Below are 24,240 nucleotides of genomic sequence, written 5' to 3'. Positions count from 1 at the left end.
AAAGTTTCTCACTCTCGGCACTGTTGATATTTTTGGCCCAGCAGTTTTCATTGTGTGAATTCTGAGGATGGTTAGAGCCTACCTGGCTTACATACACTAGATGCCAGTGGTTTCCACCATTCAGACAAACAAAACCATCTCAAGATATTGTGAAATGTTCTTCGGGGGGCAAAACTGTCACCGACTGAGAAAGCTTGTTATAGATCCACAGAATGAAATAAGGTAAACTACAAAGGAAGACATCTGAGTTTTCTTCTGCCTTTTTTCCTTTCAAATGACTGAGTGAGATTTTTATTTTTCACAGATGTAACATATAGTGAGATGGTGAATTTTGCTAAACCAATCTACATGGAAGTTTAAGTTTTGACCCCACTTTTATAAAATTGAATAATAATAATAGAGCAGGACTTGCAAAAATCAACATTGTTGAGCATGTAAATAGGCTAGTGGCAGTCATTAAGTTAACTGCTTTATAGACATTAAATTATTTAGTTTCATACCACTCCATGGAACATGCATTGTTATTCTGTTTTACTTAATGGACCAAGGTGAGAAAGGCACTAAATGAAGGCAGAGTTGGGGACCATATAGGAGGACTCCACAGTCAACTCCTAAGCTATTCCATTTGACAACCACTAGCCAAGCCACCAACCCTCATGAAGCTATTGACTGGCATTGTGGTTAAGTCTGAATTGAGACTTGATGTAACTAGAAAATACTTGATGTCAGTGGGTATTTCAAAGAATTATGAGATAAAATAATGTAAAATGTGAGTAAGTTTTACATTGATGATATATTTAAAAAATAATACTGGGTTAATAAAACATATGACTTTAAAAATACCCTCTTCTTTAATGTTTTAGATATGGCCAACAGAAAGTTGGAAATCAAGTATGTGGCCCACACTTTTGGTTTGCATTACATTTCTCTCAAGCAGCATTTCTCTCTACATGTGATCATTGTAGAATAAGCAATTGGTCAGCAATTGGTAATATTTCCACTCTGAACCTCCTTTACTTCTATGCACTGGGTATAATAAAAATAAGAATGGGTCTGCACAGTTAGTTTTGAGATTTCAGTGGTGTTCCATATGAAATGCTTCATAATCTGTAGAATCTTCTCCAAATCTTGGTTATTTACTGCAATGATACTAAAAGTTAAAAACTAGTGTTCTAGATGTTAGATGACTTAAATTATTGAGTAGTATTATAATTGCCATGACTGGGTGTTCCCAATAGTAAGATATAGTTGCAAATATACATAGAAGATAATTGAGAAAACAAAAATCCATAAATTATATTTTCACCTATAATTTAAAATGGGACAAGATGCAGGAAACTCTAAAATTTCTCTAAATGTATTGGTGGTTTATACATCTGGAGTTGACATGGATGTCAACTCACCTCTGCCATTACTTGCATGTGGTCCTTATTTTCTCATTTGTAGACTGGAGGTCATGATACTCACCTGACTGAGTTGATATGATTACATGAAGTAGGTCAGAAAGTAAACTAACTGGTACAGGGCCCAACAAAAATTCTATTTAGAAAATGTGTATGCTCTACTATTATTATTACCACTATTATTATTATTATTATTTATTATTATTATTATTATTTCAGGGCTTATATAATGTGCCTCTTAGATATTAATCACAAATTCTCACTTAAAAGGAAAGAGAATAATTATTGAATAAATTAATAAAATTATTATCATAGATAAAAAATAATGAAATAAATTTTTATCTGGGATTATTAATTTCCTAATGTCCATATTTTTCATTTAATATGAATATTTCATTTGCTTAGTGAATGCACCATTTTTATATGAACTGCCTTTAAAACATATATATATAATATATATATATATATATATATATATATATATATATATATATATATTCCTGAGCACTTAAGATATAGTACTCCTTTTCATGGTCAGTTATTATTGATAAAATATTTTTTCATTTTAGAAGAAGCAATTGGTCAGTTATGTTATTTTTCCTCCTGGATTTGCATTTCCATTCTCCTGATAGCAGGCTCATACTAAAAGATGATCAGAAATACATATAAAATGTGAAATTTACATTTTATGAAAAAGCTACAAAGGATTATAATTGGTTTCCTTTTCCCTACCAATATTAAATGTAATCTGGAGCTGAAACTTGATTATTTGGAAAGAAGATAAGCAAACACCCTTCTTCCTGTCTTTTGGGCCAGACCTCACAATAGCAGACCTGAAATATCTAACAAACAGATCATCACACATCCGTAAGCATATGATTAACTTGCTCAACAAAAATTTACTTGAAATTTGCAATATTTCTACACACATGATTTTCAACAATTCAGTTCAAATCAGGCACTATCAATAATCAGAGTTAGAGAAAAGCAGGAGAGAAAAGAGATAAAATGCTTGTAAAGAGTCAAATTAATACAGTATATTCTTAGACCATAATCCCTTCTGTGCTGTGGTCTTTAGTGTAAAAAATATAAATATCACAAGAAGTTGTACATTAACATTTTAACACAAAGAGACACCTAAAATTAGGGGATCAATTCAGAAGTTAATACACAGCAAATGGTAAAATTTAAGTCCATAGATCATCCTAGAGCCTACATTTCTATGCCACATTCTTAACCATGTGAAATTTCATCTTGAGTATAGGATCTTTTAGATTAGCAGGAAATTGGCTAAGTCTTGGGACTGTCCACTGAGACCTAATAGCATCTTATCTAGTGGCATGTCTACCAAATTTGTATAAGAAAAGAGAACAAATATGTGTGTTATAATGTCAAAGCTAATGGTTCTTCAACTGTTTATGACCTATTTTGAGAATTTGAAGTGTTATTCTATACCACAATATAGATCTGTAAGTAGATAGGAATATGAAATATTGTATTTATGATCGCCATCCCCAAAAAAGACACATTAAATGCAAATCTGACATAGAATATTAAATACAAATCTGCTTAGTGGGTAGAGTTCTCCCTATGTAGCCCTTTCTAATATGTCAAATCAGATTTTTATTGAAAAACAATTTACCTTCAAGTTAGAATCCTTATTAAATTCTAAGTGGAAATAAACACATTTGTTGTAGAATCATGACTTACTTTGTTTTCTAATATAACATTATTTCCTTTTGTTAACTGAAAAAAAATAGGTTTAGATTACAATTATAGATGAAGAATATATATATATGTATATATATATATGAAGAGGTTTTATAATCACTGATCTCCTTGTCTCATAATATATGTTGGAAATACTTAATTTTTAAATAACAGTGAATTCAACAGCATATATACCTTTTTCTTCATTTTTGTAGCACAGTTTCAATGCATTTTAAATTAAATGATTGACAATTTCTTTTCTGTACTTTTTTGACTCTAAAGCTTTTGCCCTGCAGAAAGACCATTCGAGGCAGCTTACTCTGGGGGAAGCGAGGTGGGTTGTCATTGACATCTGTCAGCGTGATGTTCACTGTGGTGGTCCCCGATAAGCCTCCCATCTGGCCGCCCATGTCCTTGGCCTGGATTACCACTTGGTATTGCTCCCTGTTTTCTCTGTTCATGTTTGGTAAAGCAGTCCTGATAATACCTTGAAGAAAATATAAAACCATTTGTTAACTTTATTAAAATCTCGATTATTTGTTGATAACGCTCACAAATTATATGGCCAAACTAGTGACTTTTGAAACACAAAATATGTTTTTGGGATTAATTTTTATTGTCTAGAAACTGTAAAGGTGATTCAATGAAAATATTTCACAATGTGTGCTGTGTTTTTATTTCCTAAAAACTTTTGTATGTGCTGAATACTAACCTAAACCCATATGTAAAAACATAAATAACAGGTACATTTTCATTAGCTCACTCAGTAATGCAGCTTTGAGATTGTAAATTAAGCATGACATCATCACTCTTCCGGGGATATTAATGTTAATGTTTCGTTCTTATCTTCCCACCTATTTTTCTACCTATAAAGAACAAAAAGACTATTAAATTAACAAACCAGTTCATGAATCCTGACCTGTTTCAGGTTCCACAGAGAAATAAGGCTGCCCTTGAAGTATGCTGTAAATGACTCTGGCGCTGTTCCCATAGGAAGGGTCATCGGCATCTGTAGCTGTGACTTGCACCACGGAAGTACCTGAAGTATCCAAACTCAGCTTAGTTCTGCACAGTACCAGAAGGAGGAGCAAAAGCACTGGTTTTCATGGAAGACCTGAATGATTTTGGGCTTTAATTATGACCTCTTAAAGAAACATATATTGATAATTTAGAAGTGAAAATCATATATGGAGTTATTATAAATAAACTCTGAATTCAATTACATATATATTTAGCCAACAAGTATATTTTTATGCATGCAATAAATAAGGTTAGAGAGTATCAAATTATAAAAAATGCAGTCACTTTTACAAATGCTCAGGTTTGATACTTAAATTCATTTTCACATAATAGATTTGTTTCATGGAAAGGGCATATCTAATCACAAAGGAGTAAGTTTGCTCCTCTTTCCCCCTCTCCACTAATTAACTATAAAAATAATTAACATCTGATCTAGAATACAATTTTATGAATAGATTAAAATTTAAATTTAGAAACAATCCAAGATGTTCCCATGCTCCACGAACTATTAAAAGCTATTTAATAAAGTTCAAGATATTTAAAAAGGGCTTTATAATAAGACAATTGCCAAAAGTCCTTGGGATTTAGTGAAGTAAATATTAAATAATAATTCCAGAACAAGGCTTTTGAGAAATGCTATCACAACCGTTAAGGAAAAAAGAATTGTTATTGTTTTATCAGTTTATATACCTACCCCCTCATTTAAGAAATAAATCTATTTTACTGAATCTAAACATATACCTTTCAAATTGTTATCATTGTTTTCTGACATTTTATATTTTCTAATCCTCTATTTCATAAAGAATTAATGCATTCAATGTAAAATAATGGAATAATCTCATCAATCCATCATTCAGATTGTCAAAATAATTCAGATAAACTGTAGGTAAATGATGAGAGAGTGTGTGTGTATATATATATATATATATATATATATATATATTTATGACTAATAGTTAGACTCTATATTTATGTTCTAATAGTTATACTCCAAGTCCATGTTACAAATGATCACGTTGTAAGGTGTATAAATGTAAAATCTCACTATGCTATATACCTGAAACTAATATTTTATGCCAACTGTACTTTAATTAAAAAAGATTTACATTCCAGAATGAAAATTAGATGAGGCCAAAAACATAATTATAGTTTCATAGTTCTCTACTAAATTAAGTAGTATTTACTTGAATTTCTGAGAAAAGTGTCTACTTATTTGTACTGTAAAATTTACAAATACATAGAAACTAAAAAATGCATTTATTTTTTGACTGATATCCTAAATGAATAAATTCTGTATTCTTAATAGGAAATCAAAGGTGACTTTAATTAATTGATTATAACATGTTAAGAATTTCTTGATTTTTAATACTTTCTGAATACCAACCTAAATGTTATAAACTTACCTACAACGGACATTTCAGGAACACTAGCTGTATAAATTTCCTCTGGGAATGTTGGCTCATTGTCATTGATATCATGGATTTTTATCACAAACTCAGACTCTGGTTCTACTGGCCTCAAAGTTCTTCTGTTAATAGCTTGTGCACGCAGAGTATAAAAAGCCTTTTCTTCCCTATCAATTCTTCTCGTGGCATGAATGTCACCTGTTTTTTCATCAATAATAAAAAGAGTACCAGCTCCATCTCCAGATAAAATATATTTGAGTGATCCATCTCCTTTATCTTGGTCTGAATGAAGCTAGGGGGAACAAAAAAATAGTATATCCATGATAATACCTAAAGGTACATAATGCTAAAAGAATTCAAAGAAGGTCTCTCATGTCTCATCACTGAATAATGGGGTCAGTTAGCTTAGTTTTTGAAATGAAAGTTGCATAAGTATGATCACATTCCTTCACATACTGTCAAACAATAGGACTAGCCTTCCACCTATTATGATGATTTTTTTTCAAGATGGAAAAAAGTAATAAAATTAAACCAAACACAGAATCCCACTTTGCTTTGCTTAGTATATAACCATTTTCATAGGCAAATAACTACTGACAAAGACATAAGTCATCAGTCTTGATGCGCTGGTGTAAACATTTCTTCATTTCTTTTTGTCAGTGAAAAAGTCTTTTACTCTCCTATTATGCAGGAAATTCATCTCCTATAAACTTATTTGTTATTATTTCCATCTGGGAACTTTTTGATATCTTTTTTTTAATTTATTCATTTTAGAGAGGAGAGGGAGAGACAGAGAGAGAGAGAGAGAGAGAGAGAGACAGAGAGAGAGAAGGGGGAGGAGCTGGAAGCATAAACTCCCGTATGTGCCTTGACCAGGCAAGCCCAGGGTTTCGAACCGGCGACCTCAGCATTTCCAGGTCAATGCTTTATCCACTGCGCCACCACAGGTCAGGCTTATTGATATCTTAAGAGCAGTCAGACAGGCAAAGTTGTATGAGACATAGCTCCTATGTTAGAAACACCACACATCATTTTGGGTTCATATAAATGTGGCTGTCTAACAAATATTTGTGGGGCACAGAACAAGAGTACAAATAGATGCCTATATAACACTTGTCTATATATTTTAAACTTATAAATCAAGTTAATAAAATATGTTGCACTTAGCCTCCTATTTTGTCAAATCTATGTTCTCAACAACCTCAAACAAGAATTCTGAGCAAGAACAAGGCAATGCAGGGCAAGTCTTTTTCCTGTTCCTTGCCTAAGCACACAATTACCTTCCAGAATCAAAGCATCTTGCCAGAAAGCTTTGCTTGCATCCATGTGGGCATCTAAACCCAGTACATACCCTATTCTAGTGCAAATGCTACCCTAGGAGCCTGTGTGTCATGTATGTCATGGGCAAATTCTATTTATGTTGTTAACAGATGTCCATTAGGCAACAATTAGGGTTAGCGTTGCCTGTAACACTGGGCAAGTCAGACCTGGAAAACTTTCTTGGATCTAGAAGCAAGCTCAGTGATGTTTGAGTAGAAAATAATGAGTCCTCAGAATCTCAAATGTGGTCTGAAAATGGACGTACAGGTTCTAGATGAGAAAATTCATGCCCCGCTCCCCATGGAATACTTTGCCAAAGGCAGAGGAGCTCAGCCATGGTAAGAAGAGAGCATAGCTTTGTAAAATCCAAGGATTATAAGTTTCTCTTTAATAGTACCATCCAACCAATACACATTTTCTTTTCTATGACCACAGTTTGATTATTTGTAATTAGTGTGTATTTAAATTTTTTTTTATCAAATAAAAATATAAAACAATGTCATGTTGAACATTTTTAAAAATTCATATAAAATGTAGTAATAGATCAGAATAGGCACAATGACCTATAACTTCTAGAATTAGAAATTGGAGACTATATTTTTCAATCATGCAAAAAATCATAGACATTTATCTAAATAGGTTTGTGTTTTGCTCTTTAGATGACTTATATCAACACACATTTTCATCTAATTACATGTAAAAATATTAATCTAATTATTTTCTATTTAAAATAGAATTTTGTTTATTCAAAAGTTTCCTTTATGGAGACTACGTCAATGAATGTAGCTGTGAAACATTTTTATATGAACATCAAAACTATTTAAATTAAATATTTTAAAACATACACATGCCAAGTATATTATATAATTGGTATTGTTGGGTCTACAAAAGCAATCTGCTTTTCTGGTTAATGGTTTGTAGTAATTAGCATTGAGCCATCAAATTTGAATCAGACTCTTTTTTTTTTTAATTTCTGGACAAATAACTCATTATTACAGACATAATGAATAAAGAAAACCCCAAATGGATATATACTTTGAAGAAAGAGATAAAATAATCAGGGGACAATTGTAGTTATTACAAAATCTGTCATTCATAAACAACAAAGCAAGGTTGAGCATCATCTGCTTTTAACGAAAAAGCTCTCAGAAGTAACTTATGACTGTGTTGGCCAAGGAAACACTATCAAAAAGTCAAAAGATTGATGCTTTTTAGTAACTGAAATTGCACGTAGTTGTTAGGAAGCTTTCCAATTACATGAATGTGAAAGACAGTGGCAATTTTCCAAACAGCAGGCGTAGTGTTGCATATTTCTTGCACTATCCTAGAATCAAAATAATTCAAGAAAAGATTATTGATATTATCAACTATTTGATCAGCTTAATGTGGTTTGTAGTAGACAGTTTTGTTTATTGTCTAGTCTTTCAACAATTTTAATTGAGAAATATTTGTTTACTCTTATGAGAATCAGGTACTTTTAAAAGTAAGTCAGCAATTCCATTTTAGAGCTAAGGAAGATTTGAATACTGTGTGTAATAGAAATTCACAGGACAACCCATAAACTAACCCACAGAAATGAATTTCCTTAAATTAATGACAATTAAATTACTTGATAAAGAATGAAAAGAGGTTAAAACTTGGGAATATTCTTGCATTTCACAAATTTTACATTTCATGGGGATCATTAGATGAGTATAGAACACATATATTCATAGTAGAGAGCTTATAAAGCAAGCCAAGAATCATTAATATCAGTTCTGCTATTTTAAACAGTTAATCATGAAAAAAGTTGCTAGTACTAAGGTCAGATCTTAGTTTTAATAATGCTAAGTTTTGGAATATGAATCACAACAGGATTTTTAACTCAGTTTACACTGTAAAGGACAAAAAGTAAATCTCACATCCTAAAATTTTCTGTTGGATTAGAAAACTGAACATGTTATTAGGGCATCAAAATATGAGGATTGGAAGTTGGACTGTGGTTTTGAGAAATAAAAAGATTTTTACTTGCTCATAATTAAGAGAAATAAATTAGTTTTATAAATTATAAGCTTTAGTTTAGAGAAGCCAGATTTATAGTAAATTCTCCTTTGACCATTAGAGCTAACATAAAAAAAAGTACCTTCTTTTTTTAACAGAGGGAAACAAGTGATCACTAACACTACAATGAAAGGCCAAAATAACCCTGTTTGCCATTAGCCTATGTTTAGCAAAATTTTATATAAATAAACATATTTGAGAACTGAACAAATAAAGAAACAACAACAGATACTTACTATATGGCAGAAAAGCATTTCTAGACCTTCTGAGATTTGGGGAGTTGCTCCCTCCCCTAGATGAAAGAGTTGGGAGACAAGAACCAACTAATAGTAGGTCCGTACATTGATAGGGATGAGTTCCTAACGGTTAAAGGTTTACTGAAAAGAGTGATGGACAAAGTACTTTAATTACAGGCTCCCACCTAAGCTTCCTTCTTTTTTTAATTTTCTTTTTAATAGTTTAATTACTTCTTCCTCTATGGTCTTTTTCTGCCCTTACCTGGTACTGTCTGTCTCCTTCTTTTCTTGTGTGTTGATATAATTTTATTTTACATTTCAACTCATTTTCTAAGCAATTATCAGGCAAGTGATACTATTAACAACTGTAGATCTCGTTACTTTTCACTTTTATATTTGGATATATGTTATCAATACTTGGATTTATTAAACATTTAATTGAATAAAATCAGTGGTTTCTGTTACTGAGAAGTGGGATTATGTTTTATGTGTCAAATAACTGATAGCCTGTACTTGGAAATAACTTTTATATTGATTTGACCTTGTGCTATTTTATTATGTGAGCCATTAAGTTTTCTTCAAATGGAGAAAAAATGTCAGATTATTGAAGTTTTAGTTCCTCAGTAACACCTGTTCTTCAGTGTGAAACATTTGTGCCACAAATCTTTAAGAAGAATTTTATGTTAATACTGACCTTTTCTTTCCTTGAGGAAAACCTATTAAAAATTCACAACCTGCTATGTTCCTTGTAAATTCACAAGCAGATAAAGGACATGGCAGGCTACATGACAATTAATAAAAATAGAACAACTGGTGCTGTGCTGCACATTTAAAAGTCATTTTCCTGTTATTTAACTTTTTTTATTTAGATGCAGTTAATTATAACTCACTGCTTATATTGAGTAGGTAAAAATTAAACTAAACAAATCCACTGAATTTAAAGACATATTTTAGGTGCAGATAATTTAATGGAAATATCATTTGAAATATGACAGGCTTCTGATCATCTTTTCATGTAAAGAATTTACCTCAAAATATGTGTTTAAAATAAATTTCATAAGCTTAAAAGTGTTCTTGTGGCTAATATAATTTGAGGCTCTCTTAGTTTTCTTTCTTTTTAATTTTAGACTAAAGGAAGAAAATGAGATTCAATCAATTTTTTGTCTCATAGGATTTAAAGTAAGATTACACTTCAGGATAAGTACTAGGTTGGTTTCACCTCATAATATCAGTTCATTTTTATTTTTCAGTTTCTCACATTAAATAAGAAACTATTACAATCTATTTATGCAGTAGAGAGAATTTATGTAATTTGTCACCAAAAGGATAACCTATAAAAATGGTTATGTTATATTTTTACTCTATGTAGAAGTAAAATGAAGACCAAGTTTAAAAAGTGAAAAACCATATCTGTCAATTCTTCCTGTAAAAGTCTTATTACTAGTTCAGACGAACTTTTATAATTGTGTGAGATTCTTTCTCATTCAGAATATTGGTGCTTATAGATACTGGAATCATTGGTATTTGGTTATATTTCAGACACTGGGATAAAGTTGTAGACAAAAATCAGAATAATATTAGTATAACTATATTATAATTATATTTATAATGGGTGGACTAGCTCTTTGAAGGGTACATTTTGATGAATGAATCACAAGAATTATAACATTCATTTCTGATTTAATAATTTCTCATTTGTGTTTGTGTTCATTAACTTAAAAATTTTAGAAATTGTTAACTAGATTTGCTAATGCACAGTTATAACTTTATGCTTGCTGTTCTTTCAAACAGCCAATAAATTCTATACTTGTTTTAAAAAATTCAGATTGTGTCAAATATGCTATGCTATTCTGGTAGCATCGTCATTAGTATTTTGCTCTTATTGTTCCAGTGAGTAAGATAATATCAAATGGAAAATAGGACATGAAATCAAATAACTTTAAATTTACATCCAATCAAAAAATATTAGTGAAAATGGCCCAGCATTAGGTAGCAGTTGAAAGCATATAACACAGTCTGGTCAGAAATGAATAAGTAGTTACTCATTTTGTGGGAACAGAGGTAAGAGAAAAGAACATGTGGAAAATCTTGAAATAGAGTATATGAAACTTAGAGAGAAACCTGTGGGCCTTATTTTAATATTGGTAATGTTTAAAAATATAGACAAAATTTTATGAAACTATTTTTTTCATCCTTCAAATATAGAACTGATAAGAAATAAAGCTTAACAATAGAATGGATTATAAAGTCAATTATAATAATTTTTAAATACCCCAGATATATGATTTAAAGCAGGGATAGTCAACCTCTTTATACCTACCACCCACTTTTGTATCTCCGTTAGTAGTTAAATTTTCTAACTGCCCACCAGTTCCACAGTAATGGTGACTTATAAAGTAGGGAAGTAACTTTACTTTATAAAATTTATAAAACAGAGTTACAGAAAGTTAAAGCATATAATAATAATTACTTACCAAGTACTTTATGTCAGATTTTTGTTAAATTTGGCAGACTAAATCTTTATAAAACAGCTTACTCTAGTTAAATCTATCTTTTTATTTATACCTTGGTTGCTCCGCTACTGCCTACCATGAAAGCTGGAACACCCATTAGTGGGCGGTAAGGACCAGATTGACTACCACTGATTTAGATTGATAAATACTTTTCTGACTACTTTCTTTCTGGAGCTAGAGGGAAGCTTAGAAGATTAAACAATAGATGGGCAATGATGTCTATATAGCTTAGAGTCTGGCATAAAAATTGAGTGATTTATTTTTTACATTGAGAGAATTCTCTAGAGATCTCTTCCAAAAAGGAAAGCTCTAGCAAGGTCTGGATTCAATAACTAGGGATTCTTTTTCCCATCTGGTCTTCCAAGAGTGTGCCCAGTTGAAAGTAAGCAATGTTTTATGGGCCAACATGAATGGTGAGCCCAATCTGTGATTATCCTAAAGTATTGAGGGCTCTGTTTGAAGACAGTTAAGACCATATAACAGGTCAAATTTCTTTACAGAGAATGCTATAAAGTTCAGGAAGGTATCTCCTCCTAGAACTGCTGCTGACTCACATGTTAATGTGTTTCAAAGTGGGTACATTTCTTTTCTAGTACTGTAAGGTGATCAAAATTACAATGAAGGCATTTATTTAAGTTTTTCATAGACATACTTTTACAAGGCATTATCTGCCTCAAGATCTTAAATGCTATACATAAGACACAGTAGAAACATTTTTCCGAATGATTAATTTACCCTTAAGAGAATTATGAAGAAATATGTTGTTTAAGGCTTATATTCTTCTAGAAGCCTGACATCATTCTTCTTAAAGCTTTGAAAATTATTAAATTATACAAAGTATTCCCTTGAGGTGTAAAAAAATGATATTGAACATTTTATACCTATTGATATTTTAATTCACAACTTTAAGAGGTTTTTTTAAGCCTTTTGGATTTAAACTATAGGAATGTATGTAAACCCATGTCTAAAAAGTTAAATAAAATACAAAATACTTAAAACCAAGAGATTTAATTTGATTAGTAAAGTGAAAAGCAATTAGAATAGAAAAATATCAAATGACCACCTCATTCCTATGGCAGCTGAAAATCTTCCCTCCTTCCTTTTTGCCAAGAAAGTTATGGCGATAGAAAATATGAACAAAAAGATGGCTAGGGATAGGACTTTATTGAATTTTATTTAAATAAATATTTCTTGAACTAAACTAAACTAAACTAAATTGGAGGGAGTGATAAGAATTCTCACTGTGGTATTTTAGGACTTAGAAGTTTTAGAGATTTTTGCTATAGAGGCAGTATTTGAAGCTATTGGATTTTTAAAGCTTGTAAAGGTACTTTTATCTTGAAAGCTATAAAGTGACAAGTACATAATTGGATGCCCAAAGGAGAAAAACCAGGCAGCTGTCCGCTCTCTCTCGGGGTTATGGCCAAGGAGGAGAAAAATTAAAGTAAGTTTGGATCATTCCATTTATTGTATTTTGAGGGGCACTGATTGACAGGAGAATTTTAAAAAGGGGTATGAACACTCTTCTAGAAAAAAAGAATGCACTTGTGTGTGTGTCTGTGTATAAAACACAATGTTTTATGTAGTATCTGGGAGTTCAAATATCCTCTGAAATATAACCATAGACCACTACATTTAAAAGAAAAATCTCTAGCTTAGGTCGACTCTCTATATCTTGCCACACAGGAAAAAATGAGAAATTAAGAAAATATTATTGCCAAGAAAGAAGACTGCTCATTTGGCTGAGACATTCATTTCTCCATCAAATTATGAAACCTATTCCCCAAACTTACCAGACAATATTATGGTTCTATAATTTGTCTACTTTACCACTATCTTGATTTATCCACCCTGCAAATTCTTACTCATTTTTAAAGTTCCTATTTATGCCTTATAGTCTATGTGAAGCACTTTTTTGATTTTCTTTCCAAGGCTAAATTGACCTATTTGTGCCTCAATTCTAATACGTGTGTATAATTATTTATATATATATAATATAATTTTATTATATTATATATATATAATTTTATAATTTTATAACACCAATTCAAATTTGAACTATTATTTTTCTAACCTTATGGAGTTAATATACTTATTTATTTATTCATTCTTATTTATTTATTTTGTGTGTGTGTGTGTGTGTGTGTGTGTGTGTGTGTGTGTGTGTGTAACATAGAAAGAGACAGGGACAGAGAGAGGGACAGTTAGGGACCGACAGAAAGGAAGGGAGAGATGAGAAGCATCAATTCTTTGTTGTGGCACCTTAGTTGTTCATTGATTACTTTCTCGTATGTGCCTTGACTGAGGGGCTACAGCAGACTGAGTGGCCTCTTGCTCAAACCAGTGACCCTGGGCTTCAAGCCAGCTACCTTTGGGCTCAAGCCACCGACCATGGGGTCACTGTTTATAATCCCACGCTCCAGCCAAAATCCCGCGCTCGAGCTGGTGAGCGCACTCAAGCCTGATGAGCCTGCTCTCACGCTAGCGACCTTAGGGTTTCAAACCTGGATTCTCTGTGTCCCAGTCTGATGCTCTATACATTGCACCACCACCTGGTCAGGTACAAATATAATTATTTTGAAGGTAAGAATGAAGAATTCTATTCTTTTAAACTCTTAATATTTCAAAGTACAGAACACAGAATTATTTATTTGTTGGAGAAATGGACATCAAAGTAACATGCCACAGACATGAGAAATAGAGTTCATTTTGCTCTATGTCTTTGGAAAGGCTGAAAATTCTAGATGGAGTAAAACAGAATTCGAAGTCCATAATGATAAGTGGGATTGATTACTGTACATTATAAGTATAAATGTATTCAAAATAAATCATTCCTGATATTGAAAAAGATTGGGGTTGCAAATTAAATAAAAATTCTAGCCAACTACAAGATTGAAGCAGTAGAACGTGATATTTGAATGAATTACTTGGATACAAATTTAAAATTTTTCAATAGTAACCAGGGATTGAAAAGTAAATTCAAATTTGTTTCTGAAACTCTGATAAGTCATTGTAGAAATTTGTAATTTTTTCTTAAGAGTAAGACAAGGCAGGCATGTAATAATAGCAGGACAACATTCCTCCTGATAACAGAGAATAGTCAAAGAGATTGCAAAAAAAAAAAAAAAATCATATCTTCAAGCTCAAATTGCCCTGTAAACCATAATATTTGAGTTGAGGAAAACCTCAGAGGAGAGAATTGTACAAAGGTGAACTGTGGAGTGGCAGCTGCTTCTTCCCCAGCGAATCTGCCAGTTCTCCTCTGGACTTGGAGGTAAGGGTCTGTGACTGTCCCAAGAAGAAGGTACTTGCAGCATAAAAAAAAACCAAGAAAAAAAATTTGAGTTCATGTTGAACTTTAGTGGAAATACTGTAAAAATGGAGGTCCTCAAATGCATAAATCACTTGCTGAATTATCAGTCTATAGATGGTTAAACTCTTAGCTTTATTTATTTATATTAGACCACAGACTCTTCCACAACTGCCTACATTTTTTCCTAAGCTGCAGGTTTCATGCCAAATGGTGTCATCTTTCTGCAATCTCCCACCACCCTCTGCCATGTTCCAAAAGGGTCTTTGGGATTCAAACTTTTACAGCTCTTAGCTTCTCATCATTCCTCACTGGAGCCTCTCCAAACTCCGGTATGTTTTTCCCTTTTTTTATTTGTTACTCTTTCATTTTGATGTGACATCCAATTACTGAACATACATATATTCTTTTGTTGGGCAGAGCAGTCAGGGCTGCATATTATCTTTTTTGAGAATATGGAATATGCCACTCCAGAACCTTTTTATTAATATTGCTGATAAGAAATTTATAGTTCTTCTGATGTCTGATCTTTGTATATACCCATGGATTTATTTTGCTCTGCAGGTTTTTAGAATCATTTGTTTATCCAGATTTCTTAAAATTTTGCTATATTGTTCCTTAGTGTTTGTATATATCTATCAAAACTGCAGGATACTTACTAGGACCCTCATTCTTATAATCTCATACTGTTTCTGTGCAGGTAAAGAGTTTTTTATTGATCGCCTCTCTCTCTCATTTTTTCTTGTTCTGGGACTCTTATTATTCAGATATTGTTTCTTATTGCTTTTTCTTTTAACTTTATTGTTCCTTACCTCTGAGTTTCCATCTTTGTCTTCTTGCTTTAATATCTAGGTTGTGATTCTAATGTTATTCCCTATGCTATCTATTAAGATTTTTATATATGGTATCATATCTTTAAAGTCCAAAACCACTATTTTTCTGTGTATTTGTTTTTGTAAAATTATATACTTCTAGCAGATAATAATACCATGGGTGGCTGCAACAATATTTACACTCAATATTCCCTTCTTCTAACTTGCAACTATCTAATCAAGAGAAAGAGCTTAATACTTCCCTGGGATCCCTATCAAGAGGTAGAATTCAAGTCCCTTTTCCTTAAATCTCTTTTAATGGATAGAATGTAACTAAGGCAATGCTGCATGATTTCTGTGGCTCGGAGAGACAAAAGTGAGGAGACTTCTCTCTTCGTGAGCTAAAATACTGAGACGTAAGCCTTCAATCCGCATGTAAGCTGTTCAGCTGTTCTGAAGCACTCATGCTCTGAGGAGTCCCAAGTAGGGAGGGGGTTGTGGAGAAAGAAAAGAAGAAAGAGAGAGAAACCATGGCAAATAAAAAATTATTATTATGTGTTAAGTCATTACATTTGTGATGTTTGGCAGTAATGTTTAATGAGAAAAGCAATCTATTTTATTTTTTGAGTTTTATATATAAATTAACATAGCATTATATATGATACTAACATATTCTTGCATACCTGTAGAAGTTGTTTTTTTTTTAATTTTTTTCTCTACATATTCTCTAATTCCTTCAAATTGTTTTTTCTATCTGTTTTTTTCTCTATGACTTATAATAACAGATTTCTTCAAGTGTCTTAATTGATCATTTAACTGAAAAATAATTTTATGTTCTAAATAATTTTTTCCTGAGAAAATTTTGTAATTTTTTTTATTTTCTTCTGATACCAATTTTGTTGAATATTTCTAGTTAGACTCTGATTTTCATTGATAATGATATACATTTAAACTGGAGATTTTGTACTTGTGATTTTACAAACTTATAAAAATAATTCTAGAAATTAAGACCCTTTATATTAATGTTTTATGCAGTCCTTTTACTATGATCATTGATGTTACTCCTCAGCTTTGAAAAAAAATATTATAATATTAAATATTTGATTAACTTAGTACTTTCTCTTCTGATCTTTATTCTCTCTCTCTCTCTCTCTCTCTCTCTCTTACCCTCTCTTCCTCTTTCTTTTTCTAGGTTTTCTATTAGAGCTTATTATACTTTCCAGATTTATTTTTGGCTGTTTTATTCATATTATCGCCTTTTAAAATTTGCTTTGACTATTTATCGTTTAAAATAAAATACATATTTCCCACGATTCTTTTATAAAAATGTCCTACATTTTTCCATTCTCTGAGAAAATACAATTTAATTATTCTCAAGTTTTTTTACTCTTCTGTGGCTTATTTCTTGTTACCCCAGAGAGTGATGCTCTATTTATTAAATGAGGTTCTTCATTTTTTTGTGCTGTGGGATTTTTCTAAAATGTTAGTGACATTTTGTTACCCTTTTACACTTGTGTAAAAGGTTCATTAGAGGCTTAAATGACTTTTCTTCTTTTTCACTAGCCTGACCATTAAGTGAGTATGAAGACTGCAGGCTTTCAAATAAAATTGTCAAACAGTTCCTAAGTCATGCATGATGGCAGCTGCTAGGCTGGCTTGCCTCACATTCATAGATTTGGCCACTAAAGACACAATGAACCCAGATAGATTCGATGTTTTACCAGAATAAGCAGAGCAGACAGCCTAAGCTTCATGTTAATATCAGTTTCCCTTGCTCCTTAAGGCACAAGGGGTAATGCAGCCTACAGACCCATTGTTCATGGGTCAGTGTCAGAGTTGAGAGACACTGCGCCACAAAACCCCCAAGGATTTTTAGCATTACCTTTTATTTCCCTGGAACATAAGCAAATCTTTATGGGGATTCTACTATCTCGGAAAATTACTGGGTAGGCAGCTAGTTTTTTGTTTTTTTTTGTTTGTTTGTTTGTTTTGTTTTGTTGTTGTTGTTGTTTTTTATAGAGACAGAGAGAGAGTCAGAGAGAGGGATAGATAGGGACAGACAGACAGGAACGGAGAGAGATGAGAAGCATCAATCATCAGTTTTTTGTTGCGACACCTTAGTTGTTCATTGATTGCTTTCTCATATGTGCTTTGACCGCAGGCCTTCCGCAGACTGAGTAACCCCTTGCTCGAGCCAACGACCTTGGGTCCAAACTGGTGAGCTTGGCTCCAACCAGATGAGCCCGCGCTCAAGCTAGCGACCTCGGGGTCTCAAACCTGGTTCCTCCGCATCCCAGTCCGACGTTTTATCCACTGTGTCACCACCTGGTCAGGTGGCAGCTAGTTTTTATTTGTAATATTCTGAAATGTAAATTAACCTTATCAAAGAACTGTTAAAACCTAAAAGGTGAAAAATGTGAAAATTTATAAAAAATTGTCTTCCAACAAGAATAGGGCTATCGAAATTTAAAACTTCAAAATAAATTACACAAATGGAGAATGTGAAGATAATGAGTTTCCATCTCCACTATAATGCACAGATACTGACCACAGTAGTAGCCAATTTGAAAGTCATAATCTCTTTCAAGAAGATATTTGATTGAATGTTTTGCTTATGCTATTAGAAGAGATATAGATGGGGAGGTAGGAAAGAGAAGCTAATCAATACAGCTGATTGTTGAGGAATAAGTAAACTAAATAATCAATGAGTCCAAATTAAGGTTGAAAATAATATTCACTTCCATCTCAGCTGTCTCCTACACTCTTCTTATTGTCTACTTCTGTTCTGGTAGTTGGTATAGCTATGACCATGACCCATTCAACTTTAAGTTGCCCATAAGGTCTTCATACATTCTGTTCATCAAAACTATTATAGTTTGCCCCCTGTGCTGCTCATTTATACATATCATTTAATTTTCTTCTTTTTCAGGTGGGAAAGTACATAAACCAGAATTATTAGGCTACCATGTTGAAGGAAAGTGATTCTTTTAAATGATGCAATTGTAGTAAGAAATTGTAGTTCTAATTGCTCTCTCAATAATTGTAGTTTAATTTAAATTATTAAATAACATATAACTGTGAAGACTGTTCTGCTATTTTTTTGCTTGAGAATCTCCAAATTTTAAGGATATAATTATATTGTATGATTAATTAAAATGGCCTTCTTTGGTACAGCATAGGAAACATAGTCAATAATACTGTAATAACTATGTATGGTTTCAGGTGGGCTGAAATACTGGAGGTGAACACTCTGTAAAGTAGTCTAACCACTATGCTGTACACCTAAAAATAATACAAAATAATGTTGAATGTAAACTATAATTGAAAATTTTTTAATTAAAAATGAAAAACAAAATAAAAATACACAAAACTGAAAAAAAGGGTTTTCTTTGTAAGTTTTAATTAAAATCATTAAGTCTAAACTCCATACTTAGTGAAAATCTATCAAAGTCCCCTTTATTACTAATGAGTAAAATTTTTTTTGAACTAACCATTAAATGGTAATTGCTTGGTGTGATATTTTTTTTAATTTAATGACTATACAAAGGGAAATATAAATTTAAAATAGTAAAATATATATTTCATTCATTTATAATAAAGAACAATGTATAACAGTATGTAGCACTGTCTATAACAGAGAAAATTAATTGAGTATAGCATTTCCTTTATTACTACACAGTAATAATTATTATACATTTACTTGTTTTCTACAGTTATTCACAAAAATATTTTTATATATACTCTCACATATCTGAAATTATTTTTTAAAAGTTGCTAAATTTGAGTATCAAGATTCTTCTGTTTCCTCTTAGATACTGAAAGTATAAATCATATGTAAAGGTATTCTTTTCAAGTTTGCCTAGGCCACCTCATATCCTTTGGTGAAATTCTATGAAAAATGTCGACATGGATATATGGTAGTGACAGGATGAGGGGGGACAGATGGCTTCTGATATTCTTTGTGCTGTATTCTACTATTTGAAAGAAGATAAAAGTTGGGTTATTAAAATCATTCCTGACCATGGCCGGGGTGTTAAATGGATAGAGCTTGTCTCCACATGAAAGAGATCATGGGTTCCATCCTCAATCAGGGCACAGTCAATCAATGACTGCACAACTAAACGGAACAACTAGGTGGAGCAATGAGTTGATGCCTCTTCCCCCACTCCCTTCTCACTTTCTCCCTTCCTCTCTCTCTCTCTCTTTTAAATCAATAGAAAAACATTTTTAAATCCATTTCTTTTTACTCTGTATTAAGTTTTTCACACAAATTTATATACTTTCTATTTACCACTGATATCACCTTAACAATTTTTAAGTTCAAGTTTTCTGTGCTTTTCTGCATTACATGTAATTTGACTTTATCACTATGATAGGTTAGATATTTTCTGCTACTTTAATACCCTTAAAATTAATTTTATTTTCCTTTTAAAATTTTTCAATTTATATCCATTCTGTTTTTAATAAAATAGAACCAAAAGTTTGTTGGAAAACAAAGTTCAATATATTTCCATATAATTTCATGTTTAATTTTATTTGTGTTTCTCTTTACATAAAAATAAAGAAAACACACCATAAAAATTTAATAGCTTGCCTGACCAGGTGGTGGCGCAGTGGATAGAGCATTGGACTGGGATGCAGAAGGACCCAGGTTCGAGACCCCGAGGTCGCCAGCTTGAACGCAGGCTCATCTGGCTTGAGCAAAGAGCTCACCAGCTTGGACCCAAGGTTGCTGGCTCCAGTAGGGGGTTACTCGGTCTGCTGAAGGCCCACGGTCAAGGCACATGTGAGAAAGCAATCAATGAACAACTAAGAAGTCGCAACGCACAACGAGAAACTGATGATTGATGCTTCTCATCTCTCTCCGTTCTTGTCTGTCTGTCCCTATCTCTGCCTCTGTAAAAAAAAAAAAAAAATTAATAGCTTAATTTCATTTTTTCAGCCAAGTTGTTTGCTTGCATCAATGTAGTCATTATTCAATGAAAAAGAAAATGAGATGAACTTTCATCCACTTAAAAAAAAATAACAAAAACAAAAATACGAGGTTGTCAGTAACCATCCCTGTCTATGACAACATAACCACTTGAGCTTCTGTAGCCATTGATGATATTCCAACTAAAACCTCCCTGCTGAAGTTAACAATTATTTAAAGATTGTTATACACACAAAACCAAATAGAATGAATAAAATGAATTAAAGATACAACTAATGATGCATATCAGTATTCTAAGGCAAGAAGTGAATTCATTTCTAACTCATTTGAGAAATCATTATATATTTGTTTAGCACTTTTTTTTTTTTTTAACAGAGGCAGAGATAGACAGGGACAGACAGACAGGAACGGAGAGAGATGAGAAGCATCAATCATCAGTTTCTCGTTGCGCGTTGCGACTTCTTAGTTGTTCATTGATTGCTTTCTCACATGTGCCCTGACCGCGGGCCTTCAGCAGACCGAGTAACCCCCTGCTGGAGCCAGCGACCTTGGGTCTAAGCTGGTGAGCTCTTTGCTCAAGCCAGATGAGCCCGCGCTCAAGCTGGCGACCTCGGGGTCTCGAACCTGGGTCCTTCCGCAACCCAGTCCGACGCTCTATCCACTGCGCCACCACCTGGTCAGGCTGTTTAGCACTTTTAACCACTGCCAAAATTCAAGTTTTTTAAAATAAGACACAACATATAAAAATAAAATACATTGAGCCTATTACAATTTTATTTGATAGTAAAATAAACATTGGAGAAAAGGCAATGATGTTTTTTGAATAGAGAGTAATAAAGTAAGTATATTATAAACAAAGGATCACTTAAGGGTTGAAAATATGTAAGACTTTCAGAAAATAATGTTGAGATTAACTTTAGTTGGGGAAAAATTTTTAAATTTAGGATTTTTAATACGAAGCTATTATATTTTATCATTTCAAAATATTTGGCTAAACAAAAATTACAGAATTTACATAATTAAATGTGGTTATCTATTCATTATTATAAGCTATAATTAAGATTGTGAATTTTACAGAACATTCAGAATATTAAATATTATTTTAAACCATTATTTATATTAGCAAGCAAGAACACTAGGACAAAAATAATTATAAGAAATTAACTAAAGAAATAATCTATTGGAATAAAAGTTTTAAAAACTGTAATTAGTCTGGAAGACTAATTTAGAAAACTATATTCTTATCTCAGATGACCATACTTTATATGAAAAGCTCTTCAATTCCCAAAGGGAGTAAGTATATACTTTAAGAGGTATTAAAATTCACGGCCTTTCTCAGGGTATGCTTTTGAAATAAAACAAAGCAAAGGTTAGAGTCCAGACATAGAGATAAAGGCCTAAAAACTGAAAGAGAAAAAGGAATAGAGAATAAAAAATAAAAAATAAAATCAAGGAGTATTGTAAGAAAAGGTAATGAGATAGTTATAATATATATCAGTTTGGTCAACAACACAAAGCATTTATACTATGTTAGAATCAGATCTTCAATGATGGAGAAAGAAGTCTTTGTTTTTATCCTGCTGTGACCTGCCAATATAAATTTTACTATTTCATATTAGTTATTAAAATATTATAACACTATGTGTTTTAAAATTCAGTATATATTCTAATGAGCCTAGTCCTATGTCATTCAGCAATCTTATTTTGTTTTTTTATAATGTTTTTTTAAAAAATCTGATTCTTTGCCTGACCAGGCAGTGGCGCAGTGGATAGAGCGTCGGACTGAGATGCAGAGGACCCAGGTCGAGACCCCGAGGTCACGAGCTTGAGTGCAGGCTCATCTGGTTTGAGCAAAAGCTCACCAGCTTGAACCCAACCAAGGTCACTGGCTCCAGCAAGGGGTTACTTGGTCTGCTGAAGGCCCACGGTCAAGGCACATATGAGAAAGCAATCAATGAACAACTAAGATGTTGCAACGTGCAATGGAAAACTAATGATTGATGCTTCTCATCTCTCTCCATTCCTGTCTGTCTGTCCCTGTCTATCCCTCTCTCTGACTCACTCCCTGTCTCTGTAAAAAAAAAAAAAAAAATCTGATTCTTTGAAAGCAAGCATTTTGCCTAGGTGGTGTGATGGTAGTAGGGGGTCTGCCAAATATAAAATATTTAACTGATCTCTTTACTAGGATTCTTCTCATAAAACATATTTGTGTCTTTATTTTGTTGCTGTAAGGAAATAGGTTTCAAAATAATTAATTCCCACTTGTTCAGTAGAAATAAACAAGTAAAGAAAATAGGCTGTGGCCACTTTACACTTCTGACAAAACATCCTATAAACCTTATGTAGCCAAGTTGTATATCACAGCAATTTCACTAATGAATAGACACCTGTTCAGACATATTAGTTGTTTGTGATATTTTTTGGCTATTAATTTTTTTGCACAAATGTATGTTTGGGTACATAAATAAAACATTCTTAATATATTATCTTTTTTTTTAGCGAGTGAGAAAGAGAAAAAGAGGGAGATAAAGACAGGTAGGAAGAGAGATGAGAAGCATCAACTCATAGTTGCCTCACTTTAGTTGTTATTTATTGCTTCTTATAAGTGCCTTGACCAGGGGCTCAAGTGGAGCCAGTGAACCCTTGCTCAAACCAGTGGCTGTGGGCATCAAGCCAGCAACCATGGGATCATGTTTATGTTTCCACACTCAAGCCAGCGACCTCCAGATTTCAAACCTGGCACCTCATCATCTCAGTTCAATGCTCTCCCCACTGTTCAGGCATAAATTACTTTTTTTTAACCAACTTAATGCATAGCTACAGTATGTATATACTGAGAGATCAATGTCAAAACAACAATCCTTCCCTTAAACATTTCAGAATTGAACAGATTCAAACTGTAGTATTTTCTTTATCTTAAATAATGTGTTGATTGGCACAAAAAATTTAAAATGCTTCTGGCTGACTGAAACATATACTTTGTAGGAAAGAGAGAAACATTATTATTTGATAAAAGAAAATTTGTAGTTAAATATTATAAAAAATAATTGCATTAATAATGAAATAGATTCCCTAACCAGGTGGTGCTGCAGTTGATAAAGCATTGGACTGGGCAGGTTCAAAACCCCGAGATCACTGGCCTGAGCATGGACTCATCTGGCTTGAGTGCAAGGTTGCTGGTTTGAGCATAGAATCATAGATGTGACCCCATGGTCGCTAGCTTGAGCTCAAGGTCGCTGGCTTGAGCAAGGGGTCACTTGTTCTGCTATAGCCCCCGGTCAAGGCACATATGAGAAAGCAATCAATGAACAACTAATGTGCCACAACGAAGAATTGATGCTTTTCATCTCTCTCCCTTCTTGTCTGTCTGTCCCTATCTATCAAAAAAAAAAAAAAAGAAAGAAAGAAAGAAAAGAAAATAAACACGTTAAAAGAGTAATTGATGAGGTTTAAAAAAAGAAAACAACAGATTTCAAATAAATACTTTGAGAACAAAGTCTAAATTCCTAAGAAAGATACATTAAAATCTAGTTTAAA

General features: G+C 32.6%; 1 protein-coding gene across 1 annotated transcript in view; it reads right to left on the bottom strand.

Annotated features, from left to right (window-relative positions):
* The window catches only part of LOC136399139 (cadherin-10), a 157,564-nt gene that overhangs the window by 40,907 nt on the left and 92,417 nt on the right, over window positions 1–24,240 (bottom strand). Inside the window, exons 3-5 of the mRNA XM_066374031.1 lie at window positions 5,537–5,831; window positions 4,033–4,152; window positions 3,433–3,600 (exon numbers count right to left, since the gene is read on the bottom strand). Coding sequence (XP_066230128.1) covers window positions 3,433–3,600; window positions 4,033–4,152; window positions 5,537–5,831 — 583 coding nt within the window. The remainder of the gene's footprint in view (window positions 1–3,432; window positions 3,601–4,032; window positions 4,153–5,536; window positions 5,832–24,240) is intronic.

The sequence above is a fragment of the Saccopteryx leptura genome, chromosome 1, assembly GCF_036850995.1.
Source record: "Saccopteryx leptura isolate mSacLep1 chromosome 1, mSacLep1_pri_phased_curated, whole genome shotgun sequence".
Lineage (NCBI taxonomy): Eukaryota > Metazoa > Chordata > Mammalia > Chiroptera > Emballonuridae > Saccopteryx > Saccopteryx leptura.
This window is presented reverse-complemented; position numbering and strand designations above follow the sequence as displayed.